The sequence below is a fragment of the Scyliorhinus canicula genome, chromosome 10 (assembly GCF_902713615.1).
Source record: "Scyliorhinus canicula chromosome 10, sScyCan1.1, whole genome shotgun sequence".
NCBI classification, from domain to species: domain Eukaryota; kingdom Metazoa; phylum Chordata; class Chondrichthyes; order Carcharhiniformes; family Scyliorhinidae; genus Scyliorhinus; species Scyliorhinus canicula.
This window is the reverse complement of record NC_052155.1, coordinates 30,365,260-30,388,416: the sequence shown is the minus strand read 5'-3', so window position 1 is coordinate 30,388,416 and position 23,157 is coordinate 30,365,260. Positions and strand designations below refer to the sequence as shown.

Sequence of the window (23,157 nt, the reverse complement as noted above, 5' to 3'; positions counted from 1 at the left end):
ACTTTCAGACTCAGAGGCCCACAGACCCCGCAGTGTGGCTGCATGCCTGCCGGTACCGCCCCCTTCGGACGCGCCATCTGCCTCGTGCTGTCCGTGGGGGCAGCCATCTTTAACCCTACCCGACACGTGCGACTCATGGGGACCGCCATTTTGGCCGCCACCTTCAACGCCGCCTGATACGTGCGCCCAACGGGAGCCACCATCTTGGCTGCCATCTGCAACGCTGCCCGACACGTGCGACCGACGGGCGCAGCCATCTTGGTACCAGCCCACCACCTCCGACCACGCCGCTACCTGCAGCTCGGCGCTGTCACCCTCGACCAATCATGGCACAAGCACCTCAGGAACTCGATGATGACCGTCCGGGTCACTGGGCACAAAATGCCCTGCCTGTTTGACTGAGAGCTTTGTACATCCGGACACGGTAAGGCGCTGTTCTGTCCGAATTTGCCCCCATTCCAAACAATCTCCCTCGCTTCCAGATCACTTTCAGTGCAGATCCGGGGGTACTGTGTAGCGAATCTCGCGATACAGGGCGCCGAGTACGCCAATTTGAAACCATATGTCCTCCCCAATCTCTGTGCCCCTCTCCTGTTGGGACTGGACTTCCAGTGCAACCTCAGGAGCCGGACCCTGAAGTTCGGCGGGCCCCTACCCCCTCTCACCGTATGTAGCCTCGCAACCCTTAAGGTTGCCCCTCCCCTGCTCTTCGCGAACCTCACCGCCGACTGTAAACCGGCGCCACCAGGAACAGGCGGTACAGTGCACAGGACAGGACATTTATCAAATCAGAGGTCCAGCGGCTCTTGAGAAAGTGGGTCATCAAAACCAGTAATAGCCCCTGGAGAGACCAAGTGGTGGTCATCAGGATCGGGGAAAAGAACCGGATGGTTGTAGACTACAGCCAAACCATAAACCGGTACACGCAACTCGATGCGTACCCCCTTCCCCTGATAGCGGACATGGTGAATCAGATTGCACACGACCGGGTGTTCTCCACAGTAGACCTGAAGTCCGCACACCACCAGCTTCCAATCCGCCTGGATGGTCACCACTACACGGCCTTTGAGGCAGACGGCCGCCTCTTTCGCTTCCTCTGGGTCCCCTTCAAAGAACAAAAAAAAGAACAAAGAAATTTACAGCACAGGAACAGGCCCTTCGGCCCTCCCAGCCTGCGCCGATCCAGATCCTTTATCTAAACCTGTTGCCTATTTTCCAAGGATCTACTGCCTTCTGTTCCCCGCCAATTCATATATCTGTCCAGATGCATCTTAAATGATGCTATCGTACCCGCCTCTACCAGCTCCCCTGGCAAAGCGTTCCAGGCACCCACCACCCTCTGTGTAAAACGCTTTCCACGCACATCTCCCTTAAACGTTCCCCCTCTCACCTTGAAATCATGACCCCTTTTAATTGACACCCCCAATCTTGGAAAAAGCTTGTTGCTATCAACACTGTCCACACCACTCATAATTTTGTAGACCTCAATCAGGTCTCCCCTCAACGTCCGTCTTTCCAATGAAAACAATCCTAATCTACTCAACCTTTCTTCATAGCGAGCACCCTCCATACCAAGCAACATCCTGGTGAACCTCCTCTGCACCCTCTCTAAAGCATCCACATCCTCTGGTAATGTGGCGACCAGAACTGCACGCAGTATTCCAAATGTGGCCTAACCATAGTCCGATACAACTGTAACATGACCTGCCGACTCTTGTCCTCAATACCCCGTCCGATGAAGGCAAGCATGCTGTATGCCTTCTTGACCACTCTATCCACCTCCATTGCCACCTTCAGGGTACAATGGACCTGAACTCCCAGATCTCTCTGTAAATCAATTTTCCCCAGGACTCTTCCATTGACCATATAGTCTGCTCTTGAGTTAGATCTTCCAAAATGCATCACCTCGCATTTGCCTGGATTGAACTTCATCTGCCATTTCTCTGCCCAACTCTCCAATCTATCTATGTTTTGCTGTATTCTCTGACAGTCCGCCTCGCTATCTGCAACTCCACCAATCTTAGTACCATCTGCAAACTTGCTCATCAGACCACTTATACCTGTACCAGCCTCGTACCAGCCTCCCCGGACAGGCGCTGGAATGTGGCGACTAGGGGCTTTTCACAGTAACTTCATCGAAGCCTACTCGTGACATTAAGCGATTTTCATTTTTTTTTCATTTTCATTATACCTTCGTCCAGATCATTTATGTATATCACAAACAACAGTGGTCCAAGCACGGATCCCTGCGGAACACCGCTAGTCACCTTTCTCCATTTTGAGACACTCCCTTCCACCACTACTCCCTGTCTCCTGTTGCCCAGCCAGTTCTTTATCCATCTAGCTAGTACACCCAGAACCCCATACAACTTCACTTTTTCCATCAACCTGCCATGGGAAACTTTATGAAATGCTTTACTGAAGTCCATGTATATGACATCTACAGCCCTTCCCTCATCAATTAACTTTGTCACTTCCTCAAATAATTCTATTAGGTTTGTAAGACATGACCTTCCCTGCACAAAACCATGCTGCCTATCATTGATAAGTCTATTTTCTTCCCAATGTGAATAGATCCTATCCTTCAGTATCTTCTCCAACAATTTTCCTACCACTGACGTCAAGCTCACAGGTCTATAGTTCCCTGGATTATCCCTGCTACCCTTCTTAAACAAAGGGACAACATTAGCAATCCTCCAGTCCTCTGGGACCTCACCAGTGCTCAAGGATGCTGCAAAGATCTCTGTTAAGGCCCCAGCTATTTCGTCCCTCGCTTCCCTCAGTAACCTGGGATAGATCCCATCTGGTCCTTGGGACTTGTCCATCTTAATGCCTTTTAGAATACCCAAAACCTCCCCCTTCCTTATGCTGACATGACCTAGAGTATTTAAACATCCATCCCTAGCCTCAACATCCATCATGTCCCTCTCCTTGGTGAATACCGATGCAAAGTACTCATTAAGAAGCTCACTCATTTCCTCTGACTCCACGCATAAATTCACTCTTTTGTCTTTGAGTGGGCCAATCCTTTCTCTAGTTACCCTCTTGCTCCTTATATACGAATAAAAGGCTTTGGGATTTTCCTTAACCCTGTTAGCCAAAGATATTTCATGACCCCTTTTCGCCCTCTTTATTGCGCGTTTGAGATTTGTCCTACTCTCCCGATATTCCTCCAAAGTTTCTTCAGTTTTTAAATCGCCTAGATCATATGTATGCTTCCTTTTTCATCTTAGCTAGTCTCACAATTCCACCTGTCATCAATGGTTCCCTAATCTTGCCATTTCTGTCCCTTATTTTCACAGGGTCATGTCTGTCCTGCACTCTAATCAACCTTTCCTGAAGACTCCCACATTTCAAATGTGGATTTACCCTTAAACAGCTGCTCCCAATCCACATTCCCGAACTCCTGCCGAATTTTGTTATACTTGGCCTTTCCCCAATTTAGCACTCTTCCTTTAGGACCACTCTCGTCTTTGTCCATGAGTATTCTAAAACTTATGGAATTGTGATCGCTATTCCCAAAGTAATCGCTGACTGAAACGTCAACCACCTGACCGGGATCATTCCCCAATACCAGGTCCAGTATGGCCCCTTCCCGAGTTGGGGCCTCGGTATTCCAATGAGCGAAAGACCGAATGGTGGACCAGTACGGGCTGCGGGCCACATTTCCGTACTTGGACAACATCACCATTTGCGGCCATGATCAGCAGGACCACGACGCCAATCTCACCTTTAACAAGGAGAAATGCGTTTTCCGCACAACCCGACTGTCCATCTTCAGCTATGTCATGGAAAACGGAGTCCTAGGGCCCAACCCCGACCGCATGCGCCCTTTCCTGCAACTCCCCCTCCCCCACTGCCCCAAGGCCCTGAAAAGGTGCCTCGGGTTCTTTTCATATTATGCCCGGTGGGTCCCCAACTATGCGGACAAAGCCTGCCCACTTATACAAGCCACCATCTTCCCCCTGACAACTGAGGCCCGACCGGCCTTCAGCCGCATCAAGGCAGATATTGCCAAAGCTGCGATACACGTGGTGAATGAGTCCATCCCCTTCCAGGTGGAGAGCGACGCGTCAGCGGTTACCCTCACCGCTACCCTTAACCAGGCAGCCAGGCGCATAGCCTTTTTTTACCCGTACCCTCAACGCCTCCGAGATTCGACACTCCTCAGTCGAAAAAGAAGCTTAAGCCATTGTGGAAGCTGTGAGGCATTGGAGGCGCCACTTGGCTGGGAGGAGGTTCACCCTCGTCACCGACCAACGGTCGGTAGCCTTTATGTTCAACAATACACAGCGGGGCAAGATCAAGAATGATACAATCTTGAGGTGCAGGATCGGACTCTACACCTATAACTACGATATTGTATATCATCCAGGGAAACTCAACAAGCCCCCAGATGCCCTGTCCAGCGGCACATGCGCCAGCGCGCATGATCACCGACTCCGGGCCTTTGAGTGCCTGAGCATTGATTTCAAAGGGCCCCTCCCCTCCACTGACAGCAACGCACGTTTTCTTAACGTCGTTGACGAGTACTCCCGTTTCCCCTTTGCAATCCCATACCCGATATGACAGCGGCCACTGTCATTAAGGCCCTGCATATTATCTTCACCCTATTTGGTTTCCCCGCTTACGTCCACAGTGACCGGGGCTCCTCGTTTATGAGCGACGAGCTGCGTCAGTACCTGCTCGGTAAGAGCATTGCTTCGAGCAGGACTACCAGCTACAACCCCCGGGGAAACGGACAGGTGGAGAGGGAGAACACGACCGTGTGGAAGGCTGTCCTTCTGGCCCTTCGGTCTAGGAGTCTCGCAGTTTCCCACTGGCAGGCGGTCCTCCCCAACGCGCTCCACTCCATTAGGTCACTCGTTTGCATAGCCATGAACGAGACCCCTCATGACAGCCTATTTGTTTTCCCCAGGAAATCCACCTCCGGGTTCTCGCTTCTATCCTGGCTGACAACACTGGGGCCTGTCCTCCTCCGAAAGCACGTGAGGAGCCATAGGTCTGACCCCCTGGTCGAGAGGGTCCAGCTCCTTCACGCCAACTTCCAGTATGCTTACGTGGCGCACCACGACGGCTGACAAGATAAAGTCTCCCTCCGGGGCCTGGCACCCACTGGTTCCCCTGCGACCATCACCAACCCCCCACCCTACACCGTACACCGCCCCTACATGGCCTATACCCCCCTCCCCTCATCACCGACCTACAGGGATGAAGCTCCAGAAGACACGCTCTCGGAGTCAACACCCGTGCCCGCAGCGAAACCAGAGCTCAGGCGATCGCAGCAAACCATGAAGGCACCGGACAGACTCGATCTGTGAGCCCACTTTACCCCCACTGGACTTCAATTTTTAACGGGTGATGTGGTAAATGTATTACTGCTACCATTTACCATTGTATTACATTACTTTACATTGTATTATGTTGATGCCCTTGTGGGCTCCGCCTTCTCGGGGGAGGTATATAGACCTGCAGCCTGTAGGCGGCACTCAGTACAGAGCAGTCGCAGGCAGGCACAGTTCTAGCTGATTAAAACCACTGTTCACTTCAACTCTCCATCTCGTGTGAATTGATGGTCACATCACCATGGAACTGGCAACCTCACAGAAAAGGAGCTCTGTCCAAGGTTGGACACATGGCCCCACCTACTCTGCTTCTGCTGGAAGTTCTGTACCATCACCTATCAGACAAATTCATCTCTGTGTGCCTATCTGGCCGTGTGAAGTCAACATCAGTGGAGAAGTGAATTGTAACTGCATCAGTTTTCAGCCCAGCAACTTTTGTGACTTGGACTTCGATTCTGGACTCCGGAACCCATGTGAAACAATATTTGTTTCCTCAGTGGTCTCTCTACTGTCAATCCTTCTTTTCTCTAATATTCTCTTGACTGTCTGAGTGTGGAGGCGATGTTATGTCTCTCCTCCCGCATTTTGAGTGTGTGAAAATAAACTAACCCTCTGAGTTCATCCTATCTCAAAGTTGCTGTGCCGTTATTTCTAGAAAATTGGAGCACGCAATAAACGAGGGATGGGGAAATCCGCCATCGCTAACAAAGCAGGAAATAAATCAAAACACCTGTCTATTCATGGATCAATGGTAAGAGGAGAAGTTAATGCTGTTTAAATTAAATTAATCCCCTCCCCCATCACCACGATCAGCACCTTCTGGTCTGGAGCAGTTTTTTATTATTTTTTTAAATTTTAGAGTACCCAATTTTTTTTTTCCAATTAAGGGGCAATTTAGCGTGGCCAATCCACCTACCCTGCACATTTTTGGGTGGTGGGGGCGTAACCCACCCAGACATGGGGAGAATGTGCAAACTCCACACGGACAGTGACCCAAGGCCGGGATTCAAACCCGGGTCCTCAGCACTGCAGTCCCAGTGCTAACCACTGTGCCACATGCCGCCCTTGGTCTGTAACAGTTGATGATGGCAGATATTAAGAAGATCGGAACAATACCTGAAGAGAGAGAATGATTAACAATATTGGCTAACGTGGGAGACAGGGAGAGAAGTTGATGGTCTGCAGTTTAATGCAAACAGGATTGAGGGAAAGAAAGTGGTTCTCGAAGATTCAATCATCTTCGACAGTGCAGCACAGTGGTTAGCACTGCTGCCTCTCAGCAATAGGGGCCTTGGTTCAATTCCTACCTTGGGTGACTGTCTGTGCACTTTCTCCTTGTGTCTGCTTCGGTTTCCTCTGGAAGCTCAACTTTCCTCCCACGGTCCAGATCTGTGCAGGTGAGGTGGATTGACCATGCTAAATTGCCCCAGAGCACGATCTGTTGGCCACACTGTGCCAGAAAAGGAGCTCACCGTGGCACAGCTTGGCCCCTGAAAGCAGGGAGACCCCACTCCCGGGATCTACCGAGCACGCAATGCCTTGGGAGATCCAACACGATATCGTGAGACTTTGTGCTGTGAATCCTGCCCACAATGGGCGAGATCACGTTTTGGAAAATCGGAATATTAGAGCCAGGCAGTAAGCCTCACTTTAATGTGCAGATTCCCGAGATACCTGAGGTTTGGGGCTTCAACCCCTTCACCTCAGAGAGCTCGAGTGAGCGCCATTTAGCTCACAAATGGGGACCAGACGGAAGGGCATTCATGCGGGTCTCCCAGGGGATCAGAAGCCCCAAACTGCATGCCTTTTGGGCAGCGTGGTGTCCTGACACTGCTGGTACCCTGGCAGTGTCACTTGGGTGCTAGTGTGGCACTGCCAAGATGTCCAGGTGGCACTGCCAGCAGGCATGGGTGGTGCCAGGTAGGCACTGCCAGTGTGCCGAGTTGACATATTTTACACGCGCACGATCGGGCCAGGGTTGCTTGGCATGGGTCCGGCAACCCTCCCATAGTGTGTTCAGGCTGGAGGTGTGGAGGACGGGGGCTGCGCGGGGGCCTCGGAGATTGGAGCCCCGATCCCTCGCGAGTGGAACTCCCCACTGGACAAGGAGCTATGTGCGGTCTCGGCATTGCATTCCCCATTCAGGCCCCACATCTAACGCGAGTCGTGTTGAATAGTCATATGTTTCTCTGCACCGCGAGAGCCAGGAATCAAGCAGCTCAATGCACATGCTAGTGGACTCTGTTTCCTTTTGGGAGAATCACCCCCTTAGTGTGTAGGTTAGGTGGGGTGTATAGGTTAGATGGGGTTATGAAGTTATGGGGATAGGGCAAGGTGATGTTTCAGAGGGTCAATGCAGACTCAATGGGCCAAATGGCCTCTTTCCGCACTGTAGGAATTATATGATTCTTTGATGGAAAATTGGAGATGAAGTAGAAAACGATGAGAGTGCAGGGCAAGGGAAGAAGGGGCTGGAAGTTTGATGCAGTGGGCTGGGGAAAGAAGGGAAATGTGCAGAGTCAGCTGATCAGATTGTTTCAATCTGGGTGACAAAGACGTCCACAAGCTCCTCATACTTGTTGGAGGTGAAAGTGAAGAAGGTAGAGTAGACGAGTTTAAGTAGGCAGTGTGCAGTGGCAAAAAGGAATAGTGAGCAGCACCTGATAGCGCCTGATGTGGTCCAGTCACATCTGGTGGTGAATGCTTAAAACAGTTGTCCATCATACACATTCAAATCTGTGGCCCTTAAACTTCAGGGAGCGGAGGTGAGGGCCATGCTGGGGAAGCAACCAGGGTGAGTGATGAGAACAATGGCTTTCGGCAGGATTAGGGCATCAGATGTGGAGGTGAGGATGCAGTTGAGCACAACAGCTGCAAAAATGTCTTGGTGAATGGAGATTCAGAGATTAGACAGTTGGAACATAAAACAAACGTCTGGTTCATACGCTTTTTCTTTCTTTTTAAAAAATATTATTATTCTCCTTTTTCACATTTTCTCCCAAAATTTGCACTCACCAACAATAAACATTAAGCAGTAACGAATATAATGTCAATCCCCTTATCAACAAAAACAATTTAATATTCCCACCAACCCCCAAACAACTGCCCGTATGTTAACATAAACAAATAACAAAAATGAATCAGGAATCACCCATAATCACCATTAACACATACAGTCCCCCTCCCCACAACCCTCCCAACCCTCCCCCCAACTAATATTTGATGTAATCCAGTTCTCGAAAGTGCATAATGAATAATGTCCATGAATTGTAGAACCCCTCCATCCTTCCCCTTAGTTCAAAATTAACCTTCTCAAGAGTCAAGAATTCCAACAGGTCCCCAGCCACACCAGGGCACAGGGTGGCGAGACTGCTCTCCATCCCAACAGGATCTGCCTTCGGGTGATCAATGAGGCGAAGGCTACAACATCTGCCTCCACACCCGTTTCCAGCCCCAGCTGGTCTGACACCCCGAATAGGGCCTCCCAAGGACCCTGGTCCAGTTTCACGTGCACCACTTTAGAGATTACCCTAAAAACCTCTTTCCAGTACTTTGGACAGGACCAAAACATATGAACATGATTTGCCCCCCCCCCCCCCCCTCGCAACGTTCACACGCATCTTCTATCCCCTCAAAGAGCCGGCTTATCCTCGCCCTTGAGGTGTGCTCGATATACCCCCTTCAGCTGTCTCAGCCCCAACCTCATGCACGAGGTGGAGGCGTTCACTTTCCGGAGCACCTCACACTAGAACCCCTCCTCCATTCCCTCTCCCAACTCTCCCACTTTGCTTTGATCCCTTCCAGTGGTGCCTTCTCTTCCAAAATAGCCCCGTAAACCACTGACGCTTCCCCCCTTATACTTTTCCTTTCTGATGTCAAGCTGAAACAAGAGGAAGATGAAATAAATCTTTACAATGAAACAAAACTGTTGATCTTGAAATGGACAAACAAAACAGAGATCTCTCTCTCACAGAACTCTTGAGATATTTGTAAAGAATATGAACTGTAAATGTAGGTTAATATCAGCCCAGTTATCTCATTTATTTTCGCTGTCACCTGGGGGAGATCTATATCAAGCGATGTTCCGTGCGCGATCTTAAGTGGCAGTCTGCTGAAATCCAGGCGTGCAGCATATGGATAATCTGCATAACAGGGATGAATTATTCTTGTGGTAAATGCTAACCACTAGTGTATTCCATATAATTCCCATATTGATGAACATAATCAATAGTTCCAGAAGCTGTACGCTCTGGAGCATTCAAAAAAATTGTCGCAAATGAGACCACTACAAATTATTTTAAAACGTTTGTGTATATAAAGAGAAAAATTGTTGTAATCTGTGCCAAGTCATTGAGTCTCTCAATTGTTTCATCAGGCATTTCAATGGGTCAGGAAGATTCAAATTAATAGCTGTCTGGATTCCAGTTCAATTATTTTAATTTCTTACCTTCTGCTGCAGCTCTTACATTATGTAAATTGTGGTACATTAGATTTTGCCAAAGACCTATTGTTCAGGCAATGAATAAAGATATTGTACAATTGTTGCCGGCCTCAGAATAAACCTGCCTCTTTAGTTGATTGTCTCGGAGTTAGGATTCAGTGTCTGAGTAGCGACTACACATAGAGCTAAGAAATAGGAAGGGTGCAGTAACATTGTTGGGACTTTACAACAGGCCTCCCAAAAGCGAGAGTGAAGTAGAGGTGCAGATATGTAGACAGATTATAGAAAAATGTAGGAGCAATAGGGTGGTCGTATGGGAGATTTTAACTTCCCTAACATTTAATGGGACTCATGTAGTGTTGGAGGTGTAGATGGAGCAGAATTTGTAAAGAGCATCCAGGAGAGTTTTTTGAGCAGTATATCAATAGTGCAACTCGGGATGGGGCCATACTGGACCTGGTATTGGGGAATTATCCCGGCCAGGTGGTTGAAGTTTCAATCAGTGATTACTTTGGGAATAGCGATCACAATTCAGTAAGTTTTAGAATATTCATGGACAAAGACGAGAGTGGTCCTAAAGGAAGAGTGCTAAATTGGGGAAAGGCCAAGTATAACAAAATTCGGCAGGAGCTAGGGAATGTGGATTGGGAGCAGTTGTTTAAGGGTAAATCCACATTTGAAATGTGGGAGTCTTAAGGAAAGGTTGATTAGAGTGCAGGACAGACATGACCCTGTGAAAATGAGGGACAGAAATGGCAAGATTAGGGAACCATTGATGACAGGTGGAATTGTGAGACTAGCTAAGATGAAAAGGGAAGCATACATAAGATCTAAGCAATTTAAAAACTGAAGAAACTTTGGAGGAATATCGGGAGAGTAGGACAAAACTCAAACGCGCAATAAAGAGGGCAAAAAGGTGTCATGAAATATCTTTGGCTAACAGGGTTAAGGAAAATCCCAAAGCCTTTTATTCATATATAAGGAGCAATAGAGTAACTAGAGAAAGGATTGGCCCACTCAAAGACAAAAGAGGGAATTAATGCGTGGAGTCAGAAGAAATGGGTGAGATTCTTAATGAGTACTTTGCATCGGTATTCACCAAGGAGAGGGACATGACAGATGTTGAGGATAGGGATGGATGTTTAAATACTCTAGGTTAAGTTGGCATAAGAAAGGGGGATGTTTTGGGTATTCGAAAAGGCATTGAGGTAGACAAGTCCCCAGGACCAGATGGGATCTATCCCAGGTTACTGAGGGAAGCGAGGGACGACATAGTTGGGGCCTTAACAGATATCTTTGCAGTATTCTTGAGCACAGGTCAGGTCTCGGAGGACTGGAGAATTGCTAATGTTGTCCCTTTGTTTAAGAAGGGTAGCAGGGATAATCCAGGGAATTATAGACCTGTCAGTTTGAGGTCAGTGGTAGGCAAACTGTTGGAGAAGTTACTGAGGGATAGGATCTATTCACATTGGGAAGAAAATAGACTTATCAGTGATAAGCAGCATGGTTTTGTGCAGGGAAGGTCATGTCTTACAAACCTGATAGAATTCTTTGAGGAAGTGACAGTTAATTGATGAGGGAAGGGCTGTAGACGTCATATACATGGACTTCAGTAAGGCGTTTGATAAAGTTTCCCATGGCAGGTTGATGGAAAAAGTGAAGTTGTATGGGGTTCAGGGTGTACTAGCTAGATGGATAAAGAACTGGCTGGGCAACAGGAGACAGAGAGTAGTGGTGGAAGGGAGTGTCTTAAAATGGAGAAACGTGACTAGTGGTGTTCCACAGGGATCCGTGCTCGGACCACTGTTGTTTGTGATATACATAAATGATCTGGACGAAGGTGTAGGTGGTCTGATTAGCAAGTTTGCAGATCCTGCTAAGATTGGTGGAGTTGCAGATAGCGAGGCGGTCTGTCAGAGAATACAGCAAAATATAGATATATTGGAGAGTTGGGGAGAGAAATGGCAGATGGAGTTCAATCCAGGTAAATGCGAGGTTATGCATTTTGGAAGATCCAATTCAAGAGCGGACAATACGGTCAATGGAAGAGTCCTGGGAGAAATTGATGTACAGAGAGATCTGGGAGTTCAGGTCCATTGTACCCTGAAGGTGGCAATGCAGGTCGATATAGTGGTCAAGAAGGCATACAGCATGGTTGCCTTCATCGGACGGGGTATTGAGTACAAGAGTCGGCAGGTCATGTTACAGTTTTATTGGACTTTGGTAAGACCACATTTGGAATACTGCGTGCAGTTCTGGTCGCCACATTACCAAAAGGATGTGGATGCTTTAGAGAGGTTGCAGAAGAGGTTCACCAGGATGTTGCCTGGTTTGGAGGGTGCTCGCTATGAAGAAAGGTTGAGTAGATTAGGATTGTTTTCGTTGGAAAGACGGACGTTGAGGGGGAACCTGATTGAAGTCTACAAAATTATGAGAGGTATAGACAGGGTGGATAGCAACAAGTTTTTCCAAGAGTAGGGGTGTCAATTACAAGAGGTCATGATTTCAAGGTGAGAGGGGGAAGGTTTAAGGGAGATGTGTGTAGAAAGTTTTTTCCGCAGTGTTGCTCGTTCAGGGTGAGTGTGCTTAACACTCAATTTGGCTCTGTTTCTTTACTTAGCTCTGGAGCCGCCAGGTATCGTTAAGATACCGCCACAAGTTTCAAGGTTAAGTTCAAAGCAATAAAACCATACACCAATTAGTAAGTTCAAACAACTGAGTTTATTATAATACAATTATAAAACTACCCATGCACACGCTAAGAGGATTAAACTATTCCTACCGCTAAATAAACAAATACTTAGCTCGAAGGAACTGCCGGATCAGGGGGCAAGGCCTCTTGCTCTGCTCTGGTCTGCAGACTTCATTTGGTACCGGTTAAAAAGGGGTCAGGAGTGTCTATCTCTGGTAGCGATCATTGTGAAAACTTACTTCCTGGCGGCTGCTGTCACCAAACCTCTCCTCTCTCTCGTTCAAGGTCTTCTTGGCAAAGGTGGTCGAAATGCTGGTCCAGAGAGGAGGGCTGGTTCAGAAGAACGAACTAAGTGTGGGACCTGTCTTTTATAGGTCCCAGGGATCCGCGCCCCTTTTGGCGGACCCCTTTACCTGCTCGGAATTGATTGGGTCTCTTCCCAATCGATATGTTTGTATCCCCCCAATACTGAGGCTGTTCCTTGGCTACTGGGCGGGCTTTCAGGTGCTTTGTTTTCAGACCCCGCTGGTGCCGGGGTGTCTGGTATCCTATACAATGTTGCAGTTACTTCCCCATTTGTATCCATTGTCTCTGGGATTGTTCCATTACTATGTTAACTATACCAGAGATTGCCTCATTAGTATGCAGAATGTTCGTTTCGGTGTTGTCTGCTCTCTTAGCAGACAGAATCCACATTTGCTTGGTGCAGCCTGCTTGTGCTGCAAACATTGTCCATTTTAACCTGTAAGCTTTGCGTTCCTCCATTTTGTATTTAGGGAATGGCCAACTTCGGTGGCTACAGCAGAGGATGGTGGGTGCCTGGAATGCTTTGCCAGCGGAGGTGGTAGAGGCGGGCACGATAGCATCATTTAAGATGCATCTTGACAGATATATGAACGGGCGGGGAACAGAGGGAAGTAGATCTTTGGAAAATAGGCGACAGGTTTAGATAGGATCTGGATCGCCGCAGGCTGGGAGGGCTGAAGGGCCTGTTCCTTTGCTGTAATTTTATTTGTTCTTTGTTTGCACAAATTCAGAACAGGAGCAGGCCATTCAGCCCCTTGAGCCTGCTCCACAGTTCAATAAGATCATGGCTGATCTGAATTTTAAGCCGTGTCCCCATGTGCTAGTCTCTCCTAGAAGGGGAATCATCCATTCAGCATCCACCATATCAAGACCCCTCAGAAACTTAGATGTTTCAAGCACCACTCGATCTTCTGAACTCTAGTGGTACAGACCCAGCTTGTCCAACCTGCCCTGCTAAAATATCATCCCACCCCAGGTATTAGTCAAGTGAACCTTTCTCGCGCATTTCTGTCCTTTCTCAATAAGGAGATCAAAACTGTACGCAGGACTCTAGATATGGTCTCACCAATGCCCTGTACAACCGATGCATCCATGCCTTTTATTTTTCATTCCCCTTGCAATAAACAATATTTCATTTGCTTTCCTAAACACTTGCTGTACCTGCGTACTCGCCTTTCCTGATTAACATACCAGGACCATTTCAATGGAGTACACGGGTTGCATTATCAGAGATGCCACCTTTGTGTCAGATGCCCCTCCTGCCTCCGTTCCGCGCTCCCCCTTACTTGCATTTTCCTGAGTATTGTGGTGGGGAGGCAGTAGTTTCTGGTATTAAGACTTCAACAGCTTTTCATCAGCTGTAAAACAAATTTGCAAGCCACGAGTGTCGAGCAGCAGTGACCGCAAGCCCACTTCCCAAACCTGTGCTCATCCTCAACACTATTGGTTCGTGAATTTGGGTCAAGATATTCTTGGATGTTTCTGGTTATAGAACTTGAAAATCAAACCTTTGTAAATGCTTCCTGCATTTATCCCTACTGCGGGTTGGCACAGTGGTTAGCAATGATGCTTCACATTGCCAGGGACCTGGGTTCGATTCCCTCTTGCATACTTTCTGGGCGGAGACTGCACGTTCTGCCTGTGTCTGCGAGGGTTTCCTCCGGGTGTTCCGATTTCCTCCCGCAAGTCCCGAAAGACGTGCTTGCTAGGTGAATTGGACATTCTGATTTCTTCTCTGTGTACCCGAACAGGCGCCAGAGTGTGGCGACTCGGGGATTTTCACAGTGACTTCATTGCAGTGTTAATGTCAGCCTACTTGTGACAATAAAGATGATTATTTTTGTCAATTAAAGTGCACCTTGAATTGACTTGACTATAATTAATGAAACAGCTGTCTGCAAGAAAACCAAACCGACAGTGAAAGCTGAGAAAACATCTGTTTTTGGCCAGTACTGATACCGGAGCAGATTCTGCTCATTTGCTGACTTATTTTCTATGACATTCTTCTGATTGCTTCTGTGTTAGATTGGGGGCTGGCACAGTGGTTAGCTCTGCTGCCTCAAAGTGCCAGGGACCCAGGTTCCATTCTGGGCTTGAGTGCCTGTCTGCGTGGAGTTTGGACATTCTCACCATGTCTCCGTAGGTTTCCTCCGAGTGCTCCAGTTTCCTCCCACAGTTGAAGAATGTGCAGATTAGTTGGATTGGTCATGCTAAAATTGCCCCTCAATGTCCTGAGATGTGCAGGTTAGGTGGGGCTACATGAATAGGGCGGGATAATTGGCCTAGGTCAGATGCTGTTTCAGAGGGTCAATGCAAACTCAATTGGCGAATGGCCGCTTCCTGCACGATAGAGATTGCAAGAATTCTGTGGATAACATTGGCAATTGGTTTCAAATGATCTTAAAACCACTAAATGGAATCACAGTGGGAATGAGCTATTCCCAGCAAGCATACCTGTTATCTAGTACTTGACAAGAGAGCTCCACACAGAAGAGCAAATCTTCCCTTTACCTGGCCAAGGATCATGACTTCCTGTATATACCACTCTCCGCATTTCTCTTGCTGGAATTCAAATGGAAGCAAACAAGCACTCACTGTAATAATGAATTCCAAGATACAGTGGAATTAACTGAATGAAACAGTAAGCTGCATAGTTTTAGTCGAAGGCTTGCATTAGCCCTGTGAATGTTAGCACAATGCTGTCTCTGTTGGCGTCACTTGCATTATTTCACTGCCCAATGGGAAAAACAGCAGAAAAATCTCAGAAAGATGAGGCAGCAGAAAGAGTGAAGGAAAGAAGGAGGGGCAGGGAGTAGAATGCTTGTCATGGGAACAGGCGTTGTCCATTTAACCTCTTGCTTGTTCTGCCGAATTAATGAGATCATGGCTGATCAGTAGCCTTGTTCCATATACTTGTATTTGCTCTCAACACCTTTGGTTAACAAAATCTAGTGGCCATGCTTGGGAAACCTTGCCAGACGTCGTTTAGTTTCCACAAACGCGCACTAATCATAATGGCACCTGGGGTGTCTCCCAGGCATTTAGAAAACCCAGGTGGTCAGGGACAGGGCAGGATAGTATCCTGGCACCTGGGAAATTTGGTATTGCCAACCTGGCACCCTGGCAGTTCCACCTGAGTCTGGCAGGTGTCATGCAAGGGTGGCAGTGCCATGGTGCCCGTGTGCCAGGTTGACACTGTCATGGATCCGTACCGGGGAGGGGCTTTTTGAGGTGGAACGGGGGAGAGGGTGTGTTCCCAGGGGCTTCCCCAAGGTTGGCAGGGACGGGGGGGTTAAGTAACTGGGGGGTGGGTAAAAGGCGGGGCAGGGGGTCTGGAGACCAGGTTAGCTGGACAAAATGGTGCCCAGTCTGCTCATCAGATGGAAATGATTCTAAGTATGGCCTTGATGGAGAGAAACTCCCCAAGGCCAGAAAAACAGCAACGTGCCGTTGAATCGGTACCGTGCCAAATGCATCGAAATCCGGACGTGTATACTTTTTTTCTGCTTGAATCACACCAATGGTCTCTCTCGACGAAGAAGAAGAAAAGAAGAAGAAAACCATTTGATAGTTGCAGCTGGTGTCATGTTTTTAATGTGAGTGGGTCTTCAGGTATTTGACATGCAATGGTAATATTAGACTCAGTATTGACAATGTTGATCAAGTTCTGTTGGATTCCTCTTTCTCCTGCCACAGTGGTCGTGTGCACAGTTCAGAGAATTGGGAACTGACTGCAATGTGAATGTGCAGCTCTGTTTCTGCGAATCATTGCAGTCAGTGAACAATTCCCAAGCGTATGTGGAAGGTTAAGCAAACATCAAGAAACATTTCTTTCGTTTTGTTTTCAGAACCTTACCTGCTGGCAAAATATGTGTGAATTGCGAGCAGTCAGCTCCAACCATCAATTATATACAGCTAGGTCAAAGCAAAATGATCTTGGGTTCAGTTTGCAGACTAAAACAATAAGCTGCTCAATTGCCTACCCGTGGTGCAGCCTTAAGCAGTTGTAAGAAAACGGTTGACTCTGGTAAAGTTGTGATAAAACCTGCTTGTTTGAATTTGCTATTGCATCTCACCCTCGACCAGTAGCAAGTGGGAGATTATGGACAACTTTATTTTTTCTGTGACATTTTGAAGATTACAAGTCTACCTAAATTGAAATTTGGGGGTTTAATTTTGGAAATGCACCGGTAACGCATCAATCAAGATGGGAACAAGACAGCAGGAGGTGGGTGGGGTGTGGAGCTGCAGGGGAGTGAGTTTATTTTACGTGGAGCAGTAGTAGGTTGGACCCATGATTAAGTGCACCGATTTTACCGATAGTAGGTAATGGAATGGACAGATCCAACCGCAAGGAGGTGGAAAGCCAATTTGAATATGTAACGGTATTATTGAAGGGTGTCCACATTTTGCAGCTTCTGTCGGCTTCAGGACCCCTTCCTCAGCAGCGGCCATCTTTCCTGGTAATCCAGCTGAAGCTCTGGAGCTGCTGGTTGATGATATTGGAGTGTTAAATGGCTGTGGGGCTGTTGACATTGGCAGGCATGGGCTCTCCAAGGACTTTATAGTGGGATGCTATTCAGATTATTTGAATAGAAACAATGTGGAATGGTGTGGGGGGAAAAGGCAGAAGAATGACACTAAGGGAGCGATCCATTGCCCACGCTGCGCCTGAAAAGCAGCTCGCCATGGCGCAGGGAGGCCCCACTTTCAGGATCTACCCGGGTCGCAATGACTCGCGAGATTTAACGCGATCTCGTGAGAGGTTGCGATGTAATTCCCGCCCATTGTCAGTGGGATCACTTTTTAGCAAATCTGCAGATAAATAAATTGAATAATAATATCTTTATTGTCACAAGTAAGCTTACATTAACACTACAATGAAGTTACTGTGAAAAGCCCCAAGTCGCCACATTCTGGCACCTGTTCGGGTACACGGAGAATTCAGAATTCTCAGCTGGCACGGGAATTGAACCTGCGCTGCTGGCCTGGTTCTGCATCACAAACTAGCTGTTTTGCCCACTGAGCTAAACCAGCCCTATTGCGCTGGTGGGACAGCTAGTCCCACTTTAATGTGCAGATTCCGGAGGTACCTGAGGCTTTGGGATTCACCCCCTTCGCCTCGGGCGAGCGCCATTTGGTACTCGTCTCCACAAACGGGCACCAAACGGAATGGCAGTCTTCTGGGTCCCCCAGGGTTCGGAGACCCCCTACTTCATGCTCTTTAGGCAGGATGGTGCCTTGGCACTGGTGTTACCTGGGCACCTGACTGCCATCTGGGTTCCAGACTGGCACTGACAGGGTGCCCAGTTGGCACTGCCAATTGAGTCTTCAATCCTTGGAAAAAGCTTCTGACTAGTCCCACCCTGTCTGTACCTCTCAAAATTTTGTTCTAGAAATTTTGTAGACCTCAATCAGGCCTCCCCTTAGCCTCAGTCTTTCCAACGAAAACAGTCCAAGTTTATACAACCTCTCCTCATAGCTAAAACCCTCCAGACCAGGCAATGTCCTGGTAAACCTTCTTTGCACTTTCTCCAAAGCATCCACATCCTTCTGTGGGCAGCACGGTAGCATAGTGGTTAGCACTGTGGCTTCACTGTGCCAGGGTCCCAGGTTCGATTTCCGACAGGGTCACTGTCTGCGGAGTCTACAGTCTACACGTTCTCACTGTGTCTGCGTGGGTTTCCTCCGGTAGCACAGGTTTCCTCCCACAGTCCAAAGATGTGCAGGGGTAGGTGGATTGGCTATGCCCTTGGTGTCCAAAAAAGGTAAAGTGGGGTGACTATGATAAGGTAGAAGTGTGGGGATAGGGTGGAGGTGTGGGCATAGATTGGAGGTGTGGACTTAAGTAGGGTCCTCTTTCCAAGGGCCGGTACAGACTCGATGGGCCGAATGGCCTCCTTCTGCACTGGAAATTCTGTGATTCTGGTAGTGTGACGACCAGAACTGCAGTATTCAAAATGTCGCCCAACTAAAGTTTTATACAACTGTAACATGGCCTGTCAACGCTTGTACGCAATACCCAGGCTGATGAAGGCAAGCATGTCGTGTGCCTTCTTATCCATCTGCATTGCCACTTACTGGAGTGGGGTATAGATTGCATTAGGGTGTGTAAGGACTTTTCTGCAGTTCGAAGATCATGAACGTTTCATCTACATGTTGGAATTAGGTACGGGGTAAGAGGCTATGTTAATTCCATCAAAAACACATTTCTCATGGAAACCCACAAAAATATTATCGAGTGTTGAACCTAGAGGGGATCACGTGGTTACACCATCTATTTGGGCACATATATTCCATTAAAACTCAACTCAACTGCACGAGTCACTAGGTTCATAAGTTCAATTATAACAGTTTTAGAAAATGGTGGTACATTTGGATTATCATAACATAGTGATGTGGCGCAACTGTTAATGGCTTCTTTTGGCAGCAAATTTGTCAATAAGCTAACAATGTTGTACTTAGGTAAGGCATTGCTATCGATGTGTGGGCAGCGTAGAGTCTTAGCAAAGTTCGGAAATCCTTCGCTATATCTGTGGCAAGCAATGGATGTTAGTTTGAATCTGATTGAATCATAATGTCACAGAAATGTGTGGAAAGAGACCATTTGGCCACTCACATCTGTACTGGCTCTCTGAAAGAGCATTCTACATAGTTCCATTCTCTTGCCTTATTTTCTTATAGCAATCCAATTCCCTTTTGAATACCTTGACTGAACCTGCCTCCATCACACCCTCAGAAAGTTTGTTCCAGATCCCAACCACTCTGAGTGAAAGAATTTTCCTCTCATCATTTTGCTCCTTTTGCCAATTATTTTTGAATCTGTGCTCTAATTCTTGATGCTCACTTGATTGGGAACACTTTCTCACTTTATCATGTCCATAACCCTTTGGACCTTCAATACCTCTATTAGGTCTCCTCCAGCCTTCCTATCTCCAAGGAAAACAGTCCTAACCTCTCCAATCTATCCTCATGGCTACAGTTCCCTGGAATCATTTCTGTGAACCTCCTCTGGACTCTCCCCAATTCCTTCACATCCTTCCTCAAGTATGGTGCCCAGAACTGGATGCAGTAATCTAGATGAGGCCTAACTAGTGTTTATAGAATTTCAACATTACTTCTTTATTCTTGTACTCAATGCCCCTATTAATAAAGCCCAAGATATGTTCGCTCTCTTGCTCTCTAGCTCTCTCTATCGCTCGCACTCTCTCTCGCTCTTCTCTCTCTCAAAATGCCCACACCACCACACCAATATCGTATGTGGGAGGAGATACAACCTTCTTGTGGTCCTCACAATGGTGACCCCGACCTCAGAGAAGAAGAGTGTGTGCTTTGCAAACCAGGCCTTCCCGAAACCCGAATACACCACATGAAAATAATCAGGAAGGCAGAGGAAAATCGTTTTTCCTTCAAAAAATGAAGTAGAGTATTTTGCACCCCAATTCCCACCTCCATTTGGAAACAGAAAGCCAGCCACTTCATACCACATGTAGGAATAATAATCTTTATTCGTGTCACTAGTAGGCTTACATTAACACTGCAATGAAGTGACTGTTAAAATCCCCGAGTCGCCACACTACGGCACCTGTTCGGGTACACTGAGGGAGAATTCAAAATGTCGAATTCACCTAACAAGCACGTCTTTTGGGACTTGTGGGAGGAAACTGGAGCACCCGGAGGAAACCCACGCAAACACAGGGATAACATGCAGACTCCACACAGACAGTGACCCAAGCGCTGTGAACCAACAGTGCTAACCAATGTGCACGCAGCTGTTATTTGCCACTCCTTGTTCTGTCTGCACACTTGCAACATTCTGTCCAGCTCTGTTACCATGTCATTGGATGATTGTCGATTCTCCCAGTAACTCTGGTGGGATTCTATCAAGCTATATTTCTTGTTGCTGCCAATGGTCCCATCACTTAAAAGAAAATGCCTATTCTTGAATTCTCCATTCCTCTGAATCAGGTCCCTTGTGCTTTGGTCCTCCTTTCAGCCCAGGGTTGGTCTCCCTCTCTGGAATTTCCATTCTCAACCCCTCTGTTCTTTCATATTGCTTGCTCCCTTCCTGACTATCACTATAATTAACCTCTTTAATAAAGTTCTTGTCACTCATCCGATTGTCTGATTCATTGGCATAGCATCCATTGTCCTCAAAGCACTGTGAGTGAATAGTTTGCTGAATGATGTGTGAATATAAATGGTTGGTGTTAGCCAGTTTTCATTCCATCATTGTCAGAACGCATGAAATTGTCAACTATTTATTTTTCTCTCCGTATCCCAGTGATATTCGTGGATTAACATGGCAGTGCAAAATTTTATTGATTAGTTAATAAAGTTGTTTATGTTGATACACTGTTATTAACCAGGGCTGGTTTAGCACAGTGGGCTAAACAGTTGGCTTGGAATACAGAACAAGACAGCAGTACGGGTTCAATTCGCGTACTGGCCTCCCCAAACAGGCGCCGCAATGTGGCGACTAGGGGCTTTTCACAGTAACTTCACTAAAGCCTACTTGTGACAATAAGCGATTATTATTATTATTATTATTATTATTACTCAGATTGTTGAGCGTGAAAAGATAATAATAATAATGTGTATTTATCCAGTGCCATTATCATAATAAAATGCCCTAGGATACAAGAAGCAATCATCAGAGACAATATGAAGCCAAGTACAGGTGACAGAAAGCTTGGTCATGTTGGTTTAAAGAAGTGTAAAGAGTTGGAGAACTTTAGGGAGGGAATTCCATTGCTTAGACCGTAGACAGCAGAAGGCATGGGCACTGATGTTGAGGTGCAAAAAATTGAGAATTCCCTCGATGCTGGGATTGGAGGAATGCAGAGGTTTGTATCATTGAAGGGTGTTGCCAAAATAGGGAGGGTAGAGATAGCAGAGGAATCTGAGCACAAGGATGAGAATTTTAACACTCAAATGTGCTGGACTAGGAACCAATGTAGATCACCGAGGAGAGGGGTGATGTATGAAAGGTGTTTGGTGCAAGTTAAGAAATGGCATTTGGGTGAACTGAAGTTTGAAGATAATATTCACTGTTTATTTATCCAGGTAAGTTAATTGAGAACCAATTCTGATTTACAATAATGACCTGGAAAATACAAAGCTTGGCAAAGTAGCAGATAGTGAACGGATAGTTATCGGCCTCAGGATAACTCAGAAAGGATGGTGAATTGAGAAAAAGCATGACAGGTGGAGGAGATTAACGCAGTGGAGAGGTGTGCTTTTGGAGAACGAATATGGAAAAGTACTGTGCTGTGACAGGCCAATTATGAGAAGTGTAGGTGATCAGGAATACCTCAGTGCCCATGTTCAAATCCTTAAAGGTAGCAAGTTAACTTAAAGTAAGGTGGTTACAAAGCCTCATGGGCTACTTTCATTTACGAATGGAATATGAAAGCAAAAGTAATCACTCTAGAACTTCATAAGTCACAGAGTATCGTGCACAATTTTCAGGAAGGCGTTGGGGTATAATGGAGGTAAGTTAGCAAGGATGCGGGACTTGTCGTGAGGAAAGGTTGGAAAAGTAAAAATCGTTCTCTGTTGAACATAGAAGGTTAAGAGGTGACAGAACAGAGATTTGCAAGACAATGCGAGGTTTTTGATAGAGTTGACAGAGAAAAATTATTCCTTCTGATGAGTGGGTCAACAGCCGAAGGCTAGAAATTCAACATGTTGGATGAAATCTGGAGGGAGGATGAGGAGAAATGTTTTCAGTCAGAGAATGGTTGGGACCTGGAACACCTAACCTGTGAAGTTGGTGGAAGTTAATTCCATTTGTAGTTTTAAAAAGCATAAACGGGTGAGGAGTGTATAGTGGCAAAGTGGTTTGCACTGCTGCCTCACAGTGCCATGGACAATGTCATGGACCCTGGTTCAATTCTGACCTTGAGCGACTGTCTGTGAAGAGTTTGCACATTCTCCCCATGTCTACATGGGTTTCCTCCAGGTCATCCGGTTTCCTCCCACAGTCCAAAGATGTGCAGGTTAGATAGATTGGCCATGCTAATATGCCTCTTCCTGTCCAAAGATTAGATGGGGTAATGGGGCTATGGGGATAGGTTTGGGGAGTGGGCCTGAGTAGGGTGCACTTTCAGATGGTCAGTGCAAATTTGATGGACTGAATGGCCTCCTTCTGCACTGTAGGAATTCTATGGGAATCAGGAATTAAGATTGAGGGAGCAGGAGGTGAGTCTCATGAATGGGCATCACGGAAGCACAGTTGCTTCACAGCTCCAGGGTCCCAGGTTTGATTCCCAGCTGGGTCACTGTCTGTGCGGAATCTGCACGTTCTCCCCGTGTCTGCGTGGGTTTCCTCCGGATGCTCCAGTTTCCTCCCACAGTCCAAAGATGTGCGG

General features: G+C 47.1%; 1 protein-coding gene across 2 annotated transcripts in view; it reads left to right on the top strand.

The window, feature by feature from the left end:
* tsnare1 (T-SNARE Domain Containing 1) overlaps positions 1-23,157 on the top strand; it is a 975,066-nt gene that overhangs the window by 879,439 nt on the left and 72,470 nt on the right. The window contains exon 11 of one of the 2 annotated variants that reach the window (XM_038808772.1): positions 6,001-6,096. The exons of the other annotated variant lie outside the window; for it this stretch is intronic. Coding sequence (XP_038664700.1) covers positions 6,001-6,096 — 96 coding nt within the window. The remainder of the gene's footprint in view (positions 1-6,000; positions 6,097-23,157) is intronic. 2 annotated transcript variants of the gene reach the window in all.